General features: G+C 38.0%; 1 protein-coding gene across 3 annotated transcripts in view; it reads left to right on the top strand.

The window, feature by feature from the left end:
- KCNIP4 (potassium voltage-gated channel interacting protein 4) overlaps window positions 1–22,793 on the top strand; it is a 506,159-nt gene that overhangs the window by 376,651 nt on the left and 106,715 nt on the right. For all 3 annotated transcript variants that reach the window (XM_072622134.1, XM_072622133.1, XM_072622135.1), the window contains exon 2: window positions 9,255–9,379. In XM_072622134.1, coding sequence (XP_072478235.1) covers window positions 9,255–9,379 — 125 coding nt within the window. The remainder of the gene's footprint in view (window positions 1–9,254; window positions 9,380–22,793) is intronic.

Raw genomic sequence — 22,793 nt, 5'->3', positions numbered from 1 at the left:
TTCCCCTAGTGATTCACTAGAGTTTAGATCTATCACTCATTCACTTATTTTTAAACAATGTTTTCTGTCTTGGTGACCAGGATTGGGAGAGTTCTAGATACCATGCTCTGTAAGTATCTGTTGAAAAGAACTAGCAGTGTTTAGTCTGGATAAGAAGCATTTAGGGGAGATATGATAGTTTTCTCTACATGTTTATAGGGCTTTTGTGTTAAGGGTGAGAGCCTTCTGCTTGACTCAGAATACATAGGAGGAGCATAAGACAGAAGTTGTAAAAAGCTAAATTTAGGCTCCATGTCAGCAAAAACGTTTCTTGAGAATTAGAACTCTCCAAAGACAGATTAGGCTATTATGAAAAGCGATGTTTCCCTTCACTGGAAGATTCCAAGCAATAGCTGGGTGACCAACTTTGGGGTATTTTGTAGAGGAGATTCTTGTTCAGACATGGTTTCTTTCCCACTGAGATTCTGTAATTCTAGCTAAAATATTTCATTTCTTTACCACCTGCTTTGTAATTATTATCATGCCCTGAGTTGTTTCACATAAGTATGTTTTCCCCATATCTGAAACTCTCCCCTCAGGCACTGAAATTTCTTCATATTTTAAAACTATTTTTTTTAACTTGTAAAAAACATTGTAAAACATCTCCTGCTCTATTGCTTCTATCAACAATAGAATGAACACAATTTCAATGTTTTCTTAATGACTCAGGGTTAAAATTCTAGGCATCGACCATTGAATTGCACCATGCTGTTATGTTGTAATGTTAGAAATGACTGGGATGTGGAGAGTGATTTACCCAGCATCTAAGGTCCCTAAACTGCTTAGCTTTAAAAACATGTGTGTTACATGGTTTTTGTTTCTGCAGCCCCTCCAATTGCTGATTCTAATCTGTTGCAAACTGGGAAATGAAAATAATAATAATATTACATTTGGATAGCATTTTGTGATTGAAAATGAGATTTTCTCACAGAAACCCTGTGACAGAGATAGTAGTGATATGATCCTCCCTGTTTTGCAGATGAGGAAACAGGCCAACAGAAATTAAATGCCTTGCTCCACTTAGTCAACAAGCATTTACTAAGTGTTTACTAAGTACCAGGCAGTGTGCTAAGCAGAAAAGCAGAACCAGGATCCCTGCCCTCAAGGAGCTCACATACTAATGGGGGACTCCACATGGAAATAACTAGCTACATGCTAAACATATGCAGAGTAAATCTATGAGGGAAGGCACTGTGAGACTAGAGAGGGACAGTGGAGAGAATAAGGACTGGGGGCGCCTTCTTGCAGAAAATTTGGAGTCTGAGCTGAGACTTTTGGGAATTCAGGGAAGCTAAGAGATGGAGGTGAGGAGGAAGAGCATGCCCTCCTCCCCCCATAGAGGACAATCAGCTCAAAGTTGCAGTCTCAAAGATGGAGTATACATGTATATTTAGTCATATAACCTCTCTGGGCCTTAATTTCCCCATCTTTAAAAGAATAAAATTTGATTAGGTGACATATGAGGGCCTCTCCACTTCTAAATTCTGAAACTCTGTCAATCTGTGATATAAAAAGAATTCCTTTAAATTTCAAGCAAAAATCTTTCATTCTGATATTTTCACATCTGTTGAATGGGTCTGGTTTTACTCTGTTCATATCCATCATTTCCCTAATTTCCACAATGGAGACAGGAAGGTGTGGTGGAAATGATGCTGAATGTGGAATCTTTAGGTCCTGATCATATCGCCTTTCAACGTTTGCCTTTCCTGACTTTGTAGTAATCAGTTATAACTTTGTAAACTACACTCAAGCACTGGTGATTTTGTCACCTTGGGGACTTCTGAGTTTGGTAATTCCCTCCATTACAACAGATTTAAATCTCTCTGATTTAAGAGATAAGTCCTAGAGGGTTGCTTGAAGCATGTAGAGTTGGTGACTTGCCCAGGTCTCATAGTTAATAAGTGTCAGAGGCATATGTGACACTATGTCTTCCTGATTCCAAATGCATGACTCTGCCCACTTTGCTATACTATCTTTTAAGTCTCTATCTTTACGTATGTGTATATTTATCTGTGTGTATGTGTGTGTTTACATGTATTGAGTCTGGACCTGACTTTATTGGAAATTCCATTGAGGAAACTCCTACTACCAATGTAGATGGGCAAATGGGTTACGCTGTTCCAGGTACTATCTGTCTACTGATTTGTCTATCTGCCTATCTATTTCTCTAACTATGGAGACACACACACACACACACACACACACACACACACACACAAATGTAGATAGTAGAGCATCTACAATATTCCTTAAAAGGACTACAGAAAAATACAAAGAAAAATATGAGAGAGAGGATACAAACTTTACTTTTTCTTTTAGCATAGATCATAGAGAGCTAGATGGATTCCGAGAGGTCACCCAATCTAATAATAAGAATGTAGATTCTTATATGAAAGTTTTGCCTTTTCCCCTAATCATTTTGTCTGCTTTTTGTGCAACCCTTTTCGACTATATTTTTCAATGCTCTGTCTGGATGATAAATGGCAAATTAAAACCCAGACTACTTGGGGCCATCGAATCCTTGCAGAAGTAATATGGTTAGAACTGATAATCTGAATTCCAATAAAGTTATTATGATTTGAAGCCTGAGATTATGTGAATAAGTTACTTCTGCACATAAATAAGTCCATTAAATCTATTCACAAGTGCTAGGAAGAAAAAGTCCAGTAGCCCACTCCTCTGGAGAAGGAAATGGCAAAATACTCCAGAATCTTTGCTAAGAAAACCCCAAATGGGGACATGAAGAGTTGGACATGACTGAGAAATAACTAAACAGCACAGCCCACTTCTAAGGTATTGCCCTTTAGAGGGGATTGGATTGAAAAAGAAAATTGGAAAACAATTTATGTTCCCCTGGACTATAAATTATGTCAGTGGTTATCTACAGTAATAGTAATGGACCAATGATGATGACAGAATTGAATGTTCTCATGCATTCTATCTTCAGTGTTCTATAGATGTAGAATGTTATAATATATTATAAAATTCAGAGGTGACATGATGTAGTAGGTAGCATGGTAGAAATAGAGTCAGCAAGATATATGTTCAAGTCCCAGATTTGATAGTGAATAAGCCTTTATTAAGCATAGCCACCTTCTATATTGGTCGTTCCCTGATGCTCCCAGTTACTAGCACTCTTTCCTTCCTGAAACTGTCTTGTATCCCTTTATATTTACTTACTTGAGCACGTTATATCTCCCAGATACCTGCTCCATGAATTCAGAACATTTTTGTCTTTTTTATCCCCAGAATCTAGGATCGTGACATATCATAGACACTTTAAAAATGCTTGCTAAATTGAATTGTTAAGAGATCCATAACCTTTAAAACATTCTTCAGATATGCATTATGTATACTTATGTTTATATGTGTATGTATATAACAAAATATGATATATTATACATATGTATATACTTGGATAAAAATAGCATAGTCCTGCTCTCACTGATCTCACATTCTATTGGAGAAGATATATGTACATATATGTGTATATATTACATGTGTGTATGCACATTAAATGAATATGTGTGTATATGTATGTATGTATGTCACATAACCCCATATATACATACTCCCCATTGTAAAGATTATAACATGCTTAGAGTCAGGGAAATAGATGCAACTTTTTAGGGGCCCTAAGTTTGGAGACTCTCTTGGAATCATTAGACAGAATTATCATTTTATTTCCATGGGTTATATACACGCAGTGTGGGACTAATTATTCATGTACCCACCTTGTGCAACTAAAGATAGAAACCCAGGGTGGGTGGATGGGTGAGTGGCTGTGTGGGGGAGGAATCATGAGGAGATCTTAGGTCCAAAGGTGAGATTTTTTTTTTTTTAATGAAAGATGTAAAGAATTATTCATAGGGCCAGGCTTAAGGCTCAGCTATTTACTGTCTTTTCAACCTCTGTGGAAACCAATGTGTTTATGATAAGCATCTGAGGATTCTGACAAGAAGAGGATACCACTTGGGTCAGATTTCTAAGCCTATGAGGACTGATTGTTCATCCCGGTCCTCAGAGATCTGCTTACCCATCAGACCCTGAAAGGGTTTCAATCCCTGGCAGCATTCCTTCTCCCATATAGCTAGTGTTAATAGCAACAGCAATAATGATGATGAAGATGACGTTCAATTTGTCTAATATTTCATCCTATGTCTTTAAGCTTTCCCATACACAATATATCATGACTTTGCAGTAACCCTGTGGGATAGACCAGGTCTCACTGGTCCCAGTTAGATGGGGAAACGGAGGCATAGAAAATTTAAATAACTTCATAATAGAGGCAAGACAAGAACCCAAGACTCAGCTCCAGTCCACCAACACAACACATATTTATTAAGCACCTGTTGTATGCACAAAGTTGTGCTAGGTTCTAAGGCCACAACAAAATAAAAATTAAAAAAAAAAGAAGAAAAAAATAAAGGAAAATAGTCCTCCCCCAAGGGAACTTATAGTCTATACTCGTGTGTTTCCTTCAACATCTCCATGTATCTTCGCAGAGCCTTCCAGAGGGTCTGTATACATACTTGACATTTCAATAACTGCTTACACTTTCCAAAGGATGTCATCATTTATTAGCTCATTTGATCTTCACAACAACCCTGTGAGATAGGTCAACTATCTACCATTAATCCCAAATTATGAATGAGGACGTTGAGGTACAGAGTCCTGTGACTCTCCCAAGACCATGCAACTAGTAGACCATGAGATTAGACCTGAAATCTTCCACTGCCCAGTGATGTGCAATTCTCAAAGCATCACACTGCTTGCTTTAACCCCAGATGCCCTTAGCCATCTGTAACACTTTCATTTCATAGATTCTACCAGTTGTTATGGTAGATCTGTTCAGTTAGATCTGACTCTTCATTGACCCCATTTCAGAGTTTTCCTGGCAAAGATACTGGAGTGGTTTGCCATTTCCTTCTCTACCTCATATTTTACAGAGAAAGAACCAAGGCAAACAGCTTTAAGTGACTTGCCCAGGGTCACGCAGCTAGTATCGAAAGCCAGATTTGGACTTATGGCCACTGTCTTTTCAGTGGACCCTAGAGATAAAATCTCAAAAGGGAAAAAGCAAGTTAGACCAGATACGGAAATAGAGAGAATGCAAGACCTATAAGTTTGAATGTTATATGGGAAAGTTTTGGGAAAAAGTAACTTTTAAAGAGAGTTTCCAGATGTAAACAAATAATAGAAATCAAATCGACTCAGCTCTTTAGCACAGTAAATCAATTTAAATTCAATGAGACTTTAAATGTTTTGACATTAAGTGATCTCTTTGTAATGTAAAATTAATGCATTTTTCAAAGAAGGGACAGCCCCCATTAAGAATCTGGCCTGCCCAACTGATGCCATTATTGCTAATGAGATGTTTGTAGTTACTCTTCAAAAGCTTTTATGATTATAGGGAAGGGCCTGCATTGGTTACATAGTGCTCCGACCTGTGATGTAACCTGTCCAGACCCCTTATATAAAGTTTAAAGAGTGAGACTGTGGAGGACATGACTTGACCTCTGTTGCAGCCTTGTTGCAATGAAATTCTGCTGCATTCTTTAAAGCACTGTGATTTAAAATAAATATAACCATTTATAAAATTCAATCCCCCAGTTCTCCAGGCAGTTTAATTTCCATTTCTAACACACGATTTTATGGTGACATGAGAAAATGACTTTATGTAGTAGCTTTACACCCAAGGGATAAAGGGGAGGAAATCACCTACATATCTGAAGAAAGGGATTAATGTCAGAAGGCTGATAGATTAAAATGCTGAAATTTCAGTTTATCTCAGAAATCAGATCTGTCTTGTGAACCACTGCCATGAGGTAAAATAGTACTGAAGGTACACTGGACTAGGAGGCAACAGACCATTGATCTTTGGACCTAGCTCTGACATTAACAAGCTGGATGACTTTAGGCAAGTCATTTCAGTTATGAAACAAGGGGTTTAAACTAGTTGTTTTCTAATACTTTCTGTTCTAAAATTCTATTTTCTCGGTATTTATTGTCTGGGACCTGCTGTACTCTGTAAGGAAACCCTGAAGGATTGCAATCTAGTTTTCCCGTGAGTGATAGCTGACTAGTGTGGCCTTTTGGAAGGAGTGTAAGGGGTTGTGGAGGTGGGAGAGAGTTTAATTTGTAACCTACCACAGTACTGTTGCTACTACTACTACTACTGCTGCTGCTGCTGCTACTACTACTACTACTACTACTACTACTACTACTACTACTACTACAGTGTACTATTGCATTTGTTTTATATTCAGGGGAAAAAAGAAAAGTGGGTAAGGTAACCCTGTCAGTTCTCAAATATCAAGGCTAAAGGAAGAGAGAAGTGACTTAGCTCATCTGAAGGCAGATTCTAATATTTGGGAAATTAATGTTACATCAAACCAAAAGAAGAAAATGAAATAGACTATAAAGATTAAAGAGCCAAAAGACTTCTCAGTTTCATTCCTCTGTTCTGTTCATCCCTCTGTTCGCTCCAACAACCAACTATGCCTTTATCTCCTTCCCTTTCCCTTTCTTCCTTCTTTCCTTCCCTCCCTTTCTTCCATCTTCCTTGTTTCACCCTTCCCTCCTTCCCTCATTTCCTCTTTTCTCCTTTAAACATTTATGAAGTGCCTACTGGGTGGGATTGTACTCTTATAGGCACCGAATATACATGCTAGGATTGGAAATGGATAGCCTTATCTCATAGACTTGTACACTGCATGTTAAGGTTCAGCTGTCACTCCCTTTACCTTTCTCCAAAATCTGGCTATCAGACTGACCAACCCAATCAAGTAGAGGTTCCAGTTGCTTAAAAATCATTATCTGATAAATGGCCCAGGAATGCTGAGCACCACTTTAGAATCACCGAAAGTCAGAGAGATAAGAAAAGGTATAAACTACATATAGCACAGTGTGGAAATTTGTTTTGCTTGGCTATGCACAACTGCTCAAAGGATTTGGCTTTTGTTTATTTTTAATGGGGAGATAGATCTTTGTTAAATGAAAAAATTAAATTAAAATTAAAAAAACATTCATGGAACTTGACTTTAAACAAAAGATTAAGAAGTAATACCATTTGCCATGGATAAGCTAATGAAGATAATTCCCAAAATAAACATTTCAATATAGTGGTTAATGGAAAGTTCATTATATAAAGATAAGTAGCCCCAGTTGGATTCATAGTAGCTTTCCAGCAGAGTTTTTATTGAGAACTCAGAGAGGAATTTTAGTGATGGGGTTAGTGTTTGTTCAATCTTGGAAACTTCATGTATACTATTAGATACTATTATTGTCCGGAAATGGAAACAGTCCTTTATCAGGCAAAAATCATGATAGCCATACATTGTAGTGAGTCAGAAGAAGACACAACCTCAGGGAGAAAATGCCTCAAGTTTAGTTCTGTTTAAATATTGCCAGTGATGATTGGGCTATCATGCAGTTCTACCCAATTATACTTACCCTCAAGGCAGTCTGGGCGCTAAGCCTTTTGTCATGCAGACAACGTGTCAGCAAAGTCTGGCTCTGCTCCATGAAGAAGCTATATTTACTTTTTATTTGGCCCGGGTTCCATGTCGTACTGAGATGAGGAAGTCAATTTGTTGATTTGTTTTTCCCTAGTGTAAGGGTACTTACATGGGTCTAGGAGAGGTCACTCTGTGATTTAAAGACATTTTAGAAAATCAGATTTAAAAATACTGTTTTGTTCTTTGCTTATGAGCATAGCTAAGGCCCAAGGTGACTTTGTAGAAATGGAACCTTCAACAGAAGGATTATAATGGTAGCTTGCATTTGTATAGCACTTCACAGTTACAGAGGGCTTTGCATATATTACCTTCCTTGACTCCCATAACCACTCTGTGAGGTTGCAATACAAGTCATCTTATCCTAATTTTGCTGAGCCTGAGATAAAGAGATTAAATGTTTCAGGTGATCACAAGGTGGCAGACGTTAGAACGGAAGGTCCACAGAGATCATGTCAGTCTAATCACCTTATTTTAAACATGAGCTAACTGAAGCCCAGAAAAATCAAGTCATTTGCCCAAGATCACATAGTGAGTGGCATCTGACACCAGATCATCCCATTCTAATAAGTGCTTTTCCCTCTGTGGCTCATTAACTTTTGAGCAATAGAATTTTGAAGAAATATCAGGCACCATCTTGCCTTTATTTGTCCACTAGCATGCTCAGCCATCATGAAATTAAGTTGAGCAGAGAAAAGAGAGAAGAAATATTTGAGATGTAAAGCTGAATTTGCCCCTAGACTGGTTTTTCCAGACAATTCTTTACTCCAGCCTGTCACCTAATCCCCAGCTTTCTTCTTTCCCATTATCACTCTGCATCTAATATTCCACTCTTCACCTTTATTTCCTTTGTTTTCTCTCTCATATCCCGCTATCTCTCTATCATTCCCTTGCTGGCTCTTCGTACCTCTATCCTTTCCTCCAACAAATTGCTTTTTAAAAAGTCAGATGAATTTTTTTCTTTTCCTTTAATGTTTTCCCCATTCTTAGACACTGGAGAAACAGACTCTAGCATGAGAGTGGGTTTTTCTTCAGTATTCTTCACATTGCTTTCTTTTGTCAACTCCTAGAACTATAAAATAGAAAGTATGAAGGGATGTGGAGTAGTAAAAGAGATCATTGCTCTCAGAGTTTAGCAGACCTGAATTCTAGTCTTAGACTTGAGGAGAACTTTTAAATTGCCATACTTTAGTTTCCTTCTCTGTAAAATAATGTTTTATATTTCTTTCCAGTTCTAAAATTCTATGACCAGATGCATATGCTTCCATTAAGTGATAAAGCTGAAAATTAACATCAATGGCTAAGAGTCTAGATGTCAACATGGAAACAGATCTGCAACTTCAAATCTTAGGTAGCTGTTTAGGACTTTGAGAGATTACATGGACGGTAGATGTCAGAGGCAGAACTTGAAGCAGGCCTGTGGTTGTTTGATATCTTTCTGACTCTGAATTCAACCTTCTACACATGGTGTTTCAGCTTCTAGAACAAATAAAAGAAATGCTAAGTAAAATTAAGCCTATTTTAGGACCCCCAGTTCTGAAAAATGAAGAAATAAATCTCTTGCCAGTGAAAGACTATTTGCTTGCCAAAGAAGTTGATATGTTCCCAGAGTTTCACTCACTTTCAAATTTGACCATGAGATGAGCATTTAGCTCCTCCAAATTTTTTTGGTGAGCCCTTTCTGGTTTCCTCCCACAGACAGTGTCGAAGATGAAATGGAAATGGCCACCGTGCGGCATCGGCCAGAAGCTCTTGAACTGCTGGAAGCCCAGAGCAAATTCACCAAGAAGGAACTCCAGATCCTCTACCGAGGCTTCAAGAATGTGAGTACAATCCCAGCCTTCCGAATCTGAGGAAAATCTCTAAGAAATGTGAAGTCAAAAATAAGAAATAAAAAACTGAAACTGAATTGCATCCCATTGGAGGCCAGACTGAGGTTGTAGAATGAAATTCTCTGTTGCCAGGCAAGGACGTTATCCATTGTGCAGTTAAATTTCACTTGATGGTGAGCTTGGTAATGCTGATCATTATCAAACATCGTCCAGTGGCTCAATATCTGTACTCATGATATCCCTATATAATTTTTCTGGGGGCTATTTTGAACAATTCAAGTGTCATCATCCTATCTAGCTCATTCCTGGTGATTGTTTGGCAGCCCTAGTCTGGGTCCAAAGGATGAAATCTTTTTAGGGGGAAAAAAAGAATTTAAGAGTATATGTCGTAACTTTAGAAAGGGTTGATAGACAATATGCATACGGACATACAGATTCTTTTGGTTTGTCAGACCATGGTGTTAAGGACGCTGAGCTTAGAGACAGAATTCCCCATGCAATTGCTTGTGTTCTATATGGCCTTGCATTTTCTATTCAAAGAGGCTCAGAAGAAAGTAACCGAGGAAGGGGAAGAAGCATGGGTTTTAGAAGGTGGCAAAAGGAATGGGAAATGAAGGTATCTTTCTATTTTTGAAGTTTCAAACACGGATATTTCCAGAAAAGGGCAGGAAAAAGAGAGATGTGTCTAGAGCAGAAGTACTTGTCTCCAAAAGAGGCTAGGCCCCAAAATACAAGAGGTTTGAGTTTGTTTGTTTTTTTTTATTACCACACAATCTATTATGTGCCCAGATCTGTGCTGGAGCTGTTCACTGCCCTCAGAGGGTTTACAATCTATTTTGAAAGACAAAATCGTCTGTTACTCTAAGAAAGCCCAGACTGGAGGTATAATTGATGTTAGCTCAGTAGCATTATCTTACTAAACAGAAAAATATGTATATAAACATGCATTCCACTGGTATCCATGCTATCACAGGATATAAAAATCAGGAAAATAAAATGAAGACTCCCCAGAATTCGGGGTGAACTCCTGATGGCAAATTTATAGGAGATTGATTATGAGTTAAAGGCAGCTAATTGGTTCAATGTAGATACAACACTGGATTTGAAGCAGACAACTTTAATTCAGCCCTTTCTCAGACACTTACGAGCTATACTGGGTAAGTCACTTAATTTCTCTCAGGCACAATTTCGTCATCTGTAAAATAAAAAAAAATTGTAAAGATAAAATGAGATAATATTTAAGCATTTGGTAAATTTTATTGCTACATAAATGTTATTATTATTAGATTCACTTTTAGTTTTTGTTGTTGTTGAGTTGTTTCAGTTGTATCCAACACTTTGTGACCTCATTTGGAATTTTCTTGGCAAAGATATTGGAGCAGATTGCCATTCCCTTCCCCAGCTCATTTTACAGATAAGAAAACTGAGGCAGAGTGAAGTGACTTACTCAGGGTCACGAAGCTGATAAATATCTGAGGCAGGGTTTGAACTGAGGTCTTCCTGACTCCAGGCTTAGAATTCTATCCAGTGTACCACCTAACTGCCTTGAACAGGATAGACTGGCACAGATGGGTGACGATTTACATGGAAATGCTCCTCACATTGATGAGTTCCCAGATCCATTGAAGTTTATATATCAAGTTCATAAAATTTATGTGTTTATATGTAAACACATGTATCGCAAAGGATTCTGTCATCATAGAGAATTCCTTCAAGCAGTGTAGATTTTGGCTGTCTATGACATAATAGATAAGTCCTAGGAAGATGCTCAGTTTTTAGAAGTTAAATGACTTGGCCTAGCATCGCATAGCCAGTAAGTTTCGATAGCAAAATCTGAATGTCTTCCTGACTCTAAAACTGCTGCTCACTTGGTCAAACCTTATTAAGTACTTACTATGTGCCAAGCAGTGTGTATGTCACTCTCTCCAGTATACCTTTACATGTAAGTGAAGATAGATTAAAATGTGTATTTGCATTTTATATAGTCCAATACTCTCAGTCTCTTCTACATATGCTATTTCACTTGGTGATCTCATCAGCTCCCATAGTTTCAAACTATCACCTCTATGCAAATAATTCTTTGTCCAGCCCTAACATCTCTCCTGACCTCTGGTCTCACATCTCCAGCTGCCTAGTGGACATTTTGAACTAAACAGCCTACGGATAACCTAAACTCATTGTCTAAAACTGAATTAATTATCTTCTCACCTCCTCCAAACCTTCTTCTTTTCCTAACTTCCCTATTACTTACCCACTATCCTCCCGATCCCTCAGTCTCCCAACCCACTCTCTCACCACCAGTCCCTACTCAACTATTGCTAAAGCTTAGTGTTTCTCCCTTCATAACATGTCTCACATGTGCCCCTTTCCCTTCTCTGATGCTGCCACCATCCTGATGCAGGCCCTGACCCTTGCAGTAACCTGCTGTTTGGTCTCCCTGCACCAAGTCTTTACCCACTCCTGTCCAAGCTCCACCCAGCAGCCAAAGTGATCTTTGTAAAAATTGAATTTAACGATGTCACTCTCCTGTTCAATCAATTGCTGTGACTCCCTAAATCTACCGGGATCAAATATAAAATCCTTTGGCTTTTAAAGTCCTCCATAACCTTTACCCAGTAGACTATCCCAACCCGCTTATTCCCTGTGACCTAGTGACACCAGCCTCATTGTTATTCATCAGATAAGACCCTCTTACTCCCAGCATTTCCTCTTGCTGCCCCTCCTGGCTGAAATTCTCTTGCTCCTTCTCTCCACCTGGCTTCCTGCAGTTCTCAGCTAAAATCTCACATTCTGCAAGAAGGCTTTCCTCATCCTTCTTATGCCAGCGTCTTCTCTGTGTTAATTTCTCCAGTTTATCCTATCTGTATCTAGTCCATGCATAGTTGTTTACAGATTGTCTCTTCCACTGGATTGTGAGCTCTTTTAGACCAAGGACTGTCTCTTACCTTCAGTGCAATAGAAAGTACTTCATACTTGCTTATTGACGTTGATTGACTATCATATAAAGAAACGAACTCAATGAGAGGTTAAGGAACATGATCAAAGTCAAGTGTTGGAACATGAACCCAGATCTTCTCACTTTAAGTCAGGTGTACCCTTTCTATCCTGTCATATGTATGTATACAATAGCATGTGTTTGAGAAGACAGCCATAGTAAAATGTATGTATACAATAGTATGTGTTTGAGAAGACAGCCATAGCATAATGGAAAAAACTGTAGCTTTGGCACCAAAAGAATTGAATTTGAGGCTTAGTTTTACCGCTTCTTACATGTATGACTGGGGATAAGTACTTCTGCTCTCTGAGATTTAGAAGAAAACTGTAATCCCAAAGGATGGAGAGAAAGTTTTGTTTGTTTGTTTTTAACTGCAAACAGCTATGTAAATTTGAGACACTCAAATCTATTTTGGTGGTCGGAGTATCAGAGAAGGGAACAGATCCAAGAGATGCATTTTAAAGAAAGCTAGCTTGGAGCAGTTTAGGTTATTCCCCTAATAAGAAGTGTTGCTTGCCCAGATAGGACTACTTAGAACACTCAAAGGCCCATAGCTTCGTCAGCCTCCAGCAGTAGAAAAGCCCAAAGCAGCAGGAATGGGAAAGACAAAATTTTATGAAATACTGAGTCTTGGCAAAAACTAAACATGAACAGAAGGATAGTCAGGGAGGGAAACTAATATTTTATTCATTTGAAATTTAGCATCTTCAATTTCAAGATTTTATAGTGTTAACTTTTTAAAAAATTGCCATTCCTAGATATAAAATTGAAAATGTCTATAAGGAAAAGAATTTCCTTGGAGATCCAAACTTGCCCATTTGTAGACTGCCACTGTGTTGTCATTCTCTCGCCATCACAGTGGGGCCTCTCTCAGTTTGGGGTCTGGCTTCCTTTCACCCTATTTGTTGCAAATTGAAACAGTGATTACTGCAATCATTAACCTTTTGAGCCAGTGTCTCTGCAGCAAGCCTTGTACAAGAGCCACTTCACAGGAATTGCTGTGCTTCCTTTCTCTTTCCTTTCTTTTTTTGCTTGGTTTTTTTTTCTTTATTCTCTTTCTTTCCTTCCTTCTTTTCTTCTTCCTTTTGTGTTTTCCTCCTTCCTTTTCACCCTCCTTTCTTCTTTCCCTCCTTCTTTCCCTTTCCTTCTAAAAAGTGCTTTGCAAATCTTAGAGCTATATAGAGAGGAAATATTATTTTTTTTGTCTTCTTTCTACCTCTTCTTTTCTCCTCTTCTTTCATTCTTCTTCTGTCCTGCTCTTTCCTTTCTTATCATCTCTTCCTAAAGTATATTGCAAACCTTTCGTCTTTGCTTTCTTCCCATTCGTTTTCCTTCTTTCTCTCTCCTATTTCCTATTTCCTTCCTTCCCTTTTATTCCTTCTTTCCTCTTTTTTCTTTTTTTAACACTATTTTCTTGCTATCCTCCTTTATCTAGTTAATAATTTTCTTTCTGTTGTGAAGATATTGCTAAACCACATTATCTATACTTAGCCCTTAATAGAAAGGATTAGATTGTTCCCAAAATATGAAAGGTTTATTGACGATGAATTCTGACAGGAATGGCTTTTAAAATTGTAGTTTGTTGTTTCCTCTTCAAAAATACACATGTCTAATAAATACATTCACAGAATTATTAAAGGATACAGAAACAATGAATATTTTAAAACTAGGTCATTACTAACAACTTTGTGCTGACACTTTGTGAACTAGATTGCCATCGAAGAAAACAGACCAACTTTTCTTGATTTTTCTGAACATCAATATTCTTGAAATATTTAAGAACAGAATAATTTCCCTGGAAACAGATTAAGTATTCATTTTTATGAAACTCCTGAAAGCTTCCCTGCATATTTTGATTAAAAGGAAAAAACAAATCATTCATCAGTGTCTTAAAACTTTACTTTCTTCATATGACAATGCCTTAGAGTAGCCCATTTCATCTGCAAGCAACAGCTGTTAGCCTCCAGAATGCCCCTCTGCCAGGCCCCTACTCCTGATCATTGGCATTTACTTATGTGTGTGAATGAGCCCTAGGTAACTAGCAGAGAAAGGATGAGACAGAAGGGAAGTAAAGACAGTTGGCTTTGCCCCTCCTTTCCCTTCCAAAAACCCCCTCCAAGGGCACACACAAAAACGCACACATGCTTAGAAACTAAATGAGTTTTTCTCCTGACCATAGGGAAAAAAGAACCCTCTAAAAGAAATAGCTGGTGAGAATTGATGATCCAAAGTAGCCCAAGAATCATTAGTCTCAGTTTCCTCACCCATTAAAACAGGATCAAATAATTCATTATATCTTCCTCTAAGGGCTGTTCTGAGGACTCAGTGAGATAATGGATGATGTGAAAGCATTCTGAAAAGTTAAAAGTGCCATGAAAACATGGACAGTTTTACTATTGGGATCATCCAGGCAGCATTTTGTCACAAGAGAATGGAACACACTGACAACTGCTACCTCATAAAAGTCATTCTGCCACCTACCAGATAGTAGCCATGCCTTTGTCCTCTCCTTTTTCAGGTCGATGTTTCCCTTTGATGTGGTAATTCTCCAAATGGTATGGTAACCACTGAGATGGTGTGCAAGGAGTCATCACATGACCTGTGGCTGGCTTTCCTTCTAGCCTCAATACTTCTAAAGATCTGTGATTTTACCACTGGTCAATGATTTGCCTGACCTCCTTGCTTTAATAGCTGTTGTCACAAGATGCTTTGGCAACAACATTAACAACAATAATAAGTCCATCATCCGTTGGCCAACCTAACCAGGCTGATCCTCAGATGACAGGCCATCACTGGACCTGTGTGCCAAAGTCTTGTCTACTTGGTCTTACTTGGCAGACTTTCTATTCTGCTGACCTTATCTTTGGGAACCCAGGGTCACCTGTATGCCAAAGTGATGAATCAAAGGGAATTTTCTTAGGGTTGAGTATGTAATTATGTTATTGTATGTAATAGTGTGATGTAATTATGTAATAATATATAAGGTGTATTTTTATATAATATGATTATATATAATTACATCATATAGTATATAATGTGTGTTATACTAGATATTCTTTTGTTTGTGGCTTGACTTAAAAATGCATCAGCTTCCCTACTAATTCACAGGGGAGAGCTTCTAGAAATTGCCACAAATGAACCAAACTCTCTCTTACAAGATATGCTTTGTGAGCTGAGTACTTTTTCCACTGAAGTTCTTCCTTTTATTTTTTATTTTTATTTTTGGATCTCTTGATGCTTTTTGTATTACAGCATAAAAGAAAAATCTCAAGTGTATTTCATTATAATACTTGATTTTCCCTTTTAATAATTGCTGACATGCTATAACCCCTTTGCAGTTTTTGAAACATTCTACCCATAATTATTTTATTTATGCCTCACATCAACCACATGAAGTAGTTGTTATTACCCCCATTTTATAGACAAAGAAGCCAAGGTTTAGAGGGCTTGAACAATTTGTCGACTGACGTAAGGCTAGTAAGTGCTGAAGAGGGGAATTTGAACTGAGATCATCCTGCATCCAAGACCATTCCTCTATCCATTATTTATTCCAAACTTCCCTACTAGCTGTTCTCCGACAAAGAAGGTATGCTGAGAACAGAAGCATTTATTGAGAAGAAGGCATCAAAGCTACACATGTCCCAGAAGGAAGAAAGCATTTGAACCATAGCAGAGCATACTTCAGAACTTATATTTAATACAACCCATATATCACCAAATCATGTTTTTACCAAGAGGATGACCAGACTTTCCATTCATGCTGGTGATGTCTATGTTCGTTGTGATGGAAGCTAGAGGGCGGTAGTGGTGGTTGTTGGGTTTCTCATACCAAAGTAGCCTTCAAACTGTCAGAAACTTTTGGAAGTCACTGCCTTGCCATCTCTAAGAGACCAATGGCAGAGACTAACCCATTCTTGTATTAATTGGTTTGCTTTGGCTCTCTACAGGCTCAGATAACAGGTATTCCTTCACTGCAATGTTGCAGGTTTGATGATTCAGATTTGCCAGATAATGGATTCTTAGAATTAAAAAGCATCTTAGAGATGTCTTTTTACAGAGAAGGAAACTGGGGTTTGGAGAGAAGGGACTTTTCCCAAATTACCCAGTTAGTTCATAGGATGATCAGGATAAGAACTAGGTTATCCTGACTTCTCCTCTTTCCACCATACTTGTGGCTTCCTTTCTTTTCTCTTCCTTCTCCATTTGGGAAAAAAAAAAAAGGTAACGCCTATGTCTATCCCAGAGTTGAGTGGAAATTAGGAACTGAGAAATGAGGAGATGAGAACATAGGACTCTCTGTTTATTGGAAATGATTCAAGTCCTGAGATCAGATATTATGCTTTTGGTTGACTCACTTGTGACTTTCAAATAGTCATTTAATCTCTCACTATTGCTGTTTCCCCTCTCTGTAAATGAGAGATTAAAATCTTCTCCTTCCATAATGAAGCAGGTGTGATAATAATTGGTTTCCTTATACTCTTGATAATTTCAGATGAAAGATACTCCGTAATACAAAGCATTACATACATACTTTAGTACCAAAGCTTGAAAAAAATGATTTCCTCTGAGCCACAGGATATTCTACGGTAATGCTCAAGTGGCAGGCCTGTAGAAAAGAAAGTCTTCAATTACCCTCAGAAGATAAAATAATACTGCCCTTCCTACTTCTCAATGCAAATATTAAACAGCTTCTCTCCATATGAGGCCAACTGCACCTACACAGAGTCAAAGTCTTTTGTGCAGTAAGAATGACAACCATAGATCTCTTTTTACCAGCAGGTCTGTCCAACTATACTACAATGATTGCTAACAAAAGCGTGGATAACCTTGAGGAATCTCAGTATTTTCTCTGGCATTCAAAACAACTGTTCTCAGAATAATTTTCATCTTAAGGTGTAGTTTATCATAAATCTCTCTCTTTTTTAAAAATTGCTTGTTCATTTATTGCAGGGGTTGCCAGGTTTTGGACATCCAAGCTATGCTTAACAGATGAATAATGATATTTATATAGCATTCTAAGATTTTCAAAGTGCTTTACAAATGTTGTCTCATTTTATCCTCAGAAAAACCCAGGGAAATATGTACTATTATTTTCTCTATTTAACGGTTGAAGAAACTGAGGCATACAGAGGAGGTGAAGTGACTTCTTCATGGTGTGTTTCATTAATATAATAAGCAAGTGAAAACAATTCCTACATTGGTGATGTTCTCGGTTCATACCAGCATCTCACAGGCTTACTGGCATCATAGATTGGAGGCTCAGACTGCCTTTCTTGCTATCCATACCTGGTAGTTAGACTCAGAAGAACAGTCACTAAATAGTCCCATAACATCTTAAAATAGCAAGTTCCAATAACCAGGTTTCAGATATGACTATAGTTTCACTTTGGCTAAGGAACATCTTTTGGGTCAAGTCTTAAGTGGCTTACATGCCTTTCTATACATGTTCTAGTTCCACTTAAATAACAATCATAAAATCAAATTTACCATTAAAACCTTAACTTTTCATCAATGCCAAATTTTACCCAAAGTTACTTGCCTCTAGGAGACTTAGACTAAAATTATTTCCACAAACTAAAAATGTCTCTGATTTTGTCTCAGTAATTAATTCAGTCAATTGTGTTAATACTAATTGTTTTTACATCACTTTGTAATATGTCCAATTTTTCTCCCCATCTCTCCCCTCCCCTCACCCCTAATACCTTACATTCTGATTACCCCTTCCCTCAATGAGCCCTCCCTTCTATCACACCCCACCCTTCCCTTATCCCCATCTTCTCTCTTTTCTTGTAGGGCAAGATAGATTTCTATACCCCATTATCTGTGTTTCTTATTTCCCAGTTATATGAAATAACAATTCCCAACATTCATTTCTAATACTTTGAATTATACCTACTTTTCCTCCCTCCCTCCCTACCCATCCCCACTGAGACAGCAAGCAATTCAATACAGGCAATATACGTGTCGTTTTACAAAAGACTTCCATAATAATCACGTTGTGTAATACTAACTATATTTCCCTCTATCCTACTCTATCCCCCCTCATTTTTTATTCCCTCATTTGACCTTGTCCCTTCCCAAAAGTGTTTATTTCTAGTTACTCTCTTCTCCCATTTGCCCTCCCTTCTATCATTCCCCTCAACCCACTTGTCGCCTCCTCCCCTATTTTCCAGTAGTATAAGATAGATTTTCATACCAAATTTAGTGAGCATGTTATTCCCTCCTTAAGCCATATGTGGAGAGAGTAGCTTCACTTTTCTTCTCTCCCCTTCTTCCTTTTCTCCTCCATTGAACAAGATTTTTCTTAATCTCTTTTATGAGTTATAGTCTGCCCCATTCCATTTCTCCCTTTCTCCTCCCAGTATTTTCCTCCCTCACCCCTTAATTTTTATTTTATATCTATTTTTTGTGGATATCACCTCTTCTGATTCAACACAGGCTGTACTCTGTGTGTGTGTGTGTGTGTATGTGTGTATGTACAATTCCTCCACCTATCCAAATACTGAGAAAAGTCTCAAGAGTTATAAATGTTTTCTTTCCATGTAGGAATGTAAGCAGTTCAGCTTTAGAAAGTCTTTTATGATTTCTTTTTCCTGTTTACCTTTTCAAACTTCCCTTGATTCTTGTGTTTGAAGGTCAAATTTTCTATATAGCTCTGGTCTTTTCAACATGAGTGCTTGAAAGTCCTCTATATCACTGAATGGCCATTTATTCCCTTGAAGTATTATACTCAGTTTTGCTGGGTAGGTGATTCTTGGTTTTAATCCCAGTTCCTTTGACTTCTGGAATATCATATTCCACGGCCTTCAATCCCTTAATGTTGAAGCTGCCAGATCCCGTGTTATCCTGATTGTATTTCCACAATACTCGAATTGTTTCTTTGTAGTTGCTTTTGCAGTATTTTCTTCTTGACCTTGGAACTCTGAAATTTGGCCACAATATTCCTAGGAGTTTCTCTTTTCAGGTCTTTTTCAGGAGTTGATTGCTGGCTTTCAATATTTATTTTGCCCTCTGGTTCTGGAATATCAGGAGAGTTTTCCTCAATAATTTCATGGAAGATAATGTCTAGGCTCTTTTTTTTATCATGGCTTTCAGGTAGTCTCATAATTTTTAAATTGTCTCTCCTGGATGTATTTTCCAGGTCAGTTGTTTTTCCAATGAGATGTTTTACATTATCTTCTATTTTTTCACACTTTTCATTTTGTTTTCTAACTCCTTGGTTTGTCTCATAGTCATTCATTTCCCTGAACTCAATTCTCTCTTTCAGAGAACTATCTTGTTCAGTGAGCTTTTGAACCTTTTCCTTCATTTGGCTAATTCTACTTTTTAATACCTCCTTCTCCTCTTTGGCTTTTTGGACCTTTTTTTTCCAATTGAGTTAGTCTCTTTTTAAAGGTGTTATTTTCCTCAGCATTTTTTTGGTTCTCCTTTAGCAAGCTGCTAACCTGCTTTTCAAGCTCTTTTATTGTCTGAGCCCAATTTAAGTTCACTTTGGAGGCCCTAGAGGCAGGGGTCTTAACTTCCTGTGACAGTAAGCCTTGTTCTTTCTCATCTGAAAGGATAAGAGGAGACACTTCTTTACCAAGAAAGTAATCTTCTGTGGTCTTATTTTTTTTCCCCCTTTTTGGGTATTTTCCCAGCTAGTTATTTGACTTCTGAATCCTTTGTTAAGAGATTAGACTCAGCTGCTGGGTTCCCCTGGGCTTTGGGTGGGGGTGGGGTCATCACTCAGGACTGGGGTTTAGATCAGCTGCTCCCTAGTGCCAGAGGTTTTAAGCTGAGCTGCCTGAACAATTGATCCAGGTTGCTTCCCGACCTCCTTAGCTGCCTTCAGTCTGCTGCTAAGGCCTCGCTGTTGCCTGGAGCTATTGCTGGAGAAACCCCTTTCCCTCTTTGCCCAGCTTGGAAAGACCTCCCCCACTGACCTTTGGAGCTTTCTTTGTCACTTGTGGGTTGAGGTATCTGGGACCTTCCCTGCTAGGAACTCTGCCCAGGAGGTCTTTTCAGGTCCTTTTCCTCCCAGTGCCACACGGCCAGGGTTATGCTGTGCTCAGCTCAGCATCCCATGAGATATACCTCTCCTATTGGCCTTCTGAGTTACCTTTGGCTGGAAACCTCTTTTGTTCTGTTGTTCTGTGGCTTCTGCTGCTCTCAACTTTGTTGAGAGTCATTTTTACAGGTATTTTATGGGCTGTGGGGGAGGCACTAGAGTATATGCATCTTTCTACTCTGCCATCTTGGCTCTGCCCCCAAGACTGCCCCACTAAATTTTCTCTAATCTTGCTAGACGTTTTTTTTAATTTTGTAGCTATTTGCCCAGCAATACAGTTGGTCATTACAGTTATTCAAAGACCAAATATCTCCTGAGGGGGAAAATCTGATGGTAAACATAATTAGAACTAACACATCTATTCTCCTTAAATCACAATCCACATGGCTTTAATTGTTTTTTATTAAACTTTGTTCATAAATGTTACAAAATACTCATTGGTAATGAGTAATGTCCTTTGTAATCCTGAAATACCTTGTGTGCTACCAAAGGACTACTCATGGTACTAAAATCTTTTTCCTTCTTTTAACTGAAAGAAGTCTTAAATAGTGGAAAAGAGAGAGAGAGAGAGACTAATGAGTGGAAGGTCCCAGGATATCTCCCTCCTATTGATTGTTTATAGAACTACTACTCTAGACTTGGTGACCCTCTCTGATCTCTCTCATGTCTTACTGTACCTTATTTTAAATGAGTAGGAGTTCTGAGTTTTTTAGTTTAGGATAGGATCAAACACAAATCTGCTTGACACTAAATGGATTCTTGAGTTTGCTTAGACCCAAACTGAAGAAAGAAGGAAATAATTTCTGTGTTCTGTCCCCTGGATTATATATAAAGCTTTGGTGTCCTTTTCAGTAATATCTAAAGCAATTATTCAGAGGAGAAAAAAAATAGTTTTATCACAAGTTAAAGGATGAAGCATCCTAGGAATATTTTAAATGCATTGCAGTTTGTCATCTTGGCTATTTTTTCCCATAAAAATTAAACAAAGAGGTGCCATAGCATTTGGATTCTGAATAGCTCAGCCAAGTATGTAATGAATAGACAGGTTAACCTTTTCTTTAAACTATACATGCAAATTTTCCAGCAGTTCTTAGTTTAAATCAAGCTTTTTGGGTCTATAGAATGAAAGGGCTTTAGTGAAGCAGGACAGGACTCTTGTAGACAGAAGACTTGGTCTCTAGTTCCAACTTTTACTTACTAAGAAAACTTGGGCAAGTACCAGAACCTCTCCCTCCTACAATTTCCTCACTAGTAAAACAACATTATGGTGACAAAGATTTCATATATATATATATATATATCCCTGAGGTGGGGAACCCGCAGCCTCAAGGCCACATGTGGCCCTCTAGGTCCTTAAGTGTGGCCCTTTGACTGAATTCAAACTTCACAGAACAAATCCTTTTTATTAAGGGGGTTCATTATATTTATATGTCATATAATATGGTATGATACAACCTAACATAATTAATATAAAATATAATATAACGCAACATCATATATCATATCCTATCTTTACATATTGGGATTTGTTCTCTGAAGTTTGGATTCAGTCAAAGGACTGCACCTGGGGACATAGAGGCCATATGTGCCCTCGAGGCCACAGGTTCCCTGCCCCTGCCCTAGCCAGTCAAAACAGAAAATTCACAAAAAGCTATTTGAGACTTTGGAATGTTTTTTTTGTTTTGCTTTCCTATTTGAAGGACCTATATTGGCTGTTTATCTTACCTATTTTGCCCAGAAAAACTTTATGGTATGTAGACTTTGTTTATTTAGAGCGGTGGGTATATGTGTGTGTGTATGTGTGCATGTGTGTGTTGTGTGTGTATTTATATAGGGATAGGGGTTCAAAACTGATAAAATCAGAAATTATTTCTATAATAAGAAGGTTTAATGATTTTATCAACTCTCCAGCCGACAAAACCTAGATGAAATTAATTATCAGAATATCATCCGATATGCTAACCTCATTGCCAAGCTGCTTTTGTACAACTTTATAGTTGATTTCTGAAGAAATGCAAAGATCTAGATATCTTTGGAAGTATCTAACACAGTGCCTGTACTCTGAGATTTAGGAATAAGATTGTGGCCTTATTATAAAACCTCACGCTCATCCTAACAATGCAGTACATGACTGGTTCTCTTTGGTCCAAAGAGGTTTATGAAAGGAACTTGTTATCCCTCAGCTCTGAGTCTAATAGGCTACGCCTCACAGAGATGTTTTGATGGCTGTAGGTTTCTGATTTATTACAAAATTTCAGAAGGCCACCCCATCTTGAAGCATGTATATCCTTTTTATAGCTTGAACACATCCAGTTACAGTCAACTCACTCTCTTGAAAAATAACCCATTTAATTTTAAAC

Source organism: Notamacropus eugenii, chromosome 6, assembly GCF_028372415.1.
Source record: "Notamacropus eugenii isolate mMacEug1 chromosome 6, mMacEug1.pri_v2, whole genome shotgun sequence".
Lineage (NCBI taxonomy): Eukaryota > Metazoa > Chordata > Mammalia > Diprotodontia > Macropodidae > Notamacropus > Notamacropus eugenii.
This window is presented reverse-complemented; position numbering and strand designations above follow the sequence as displayed.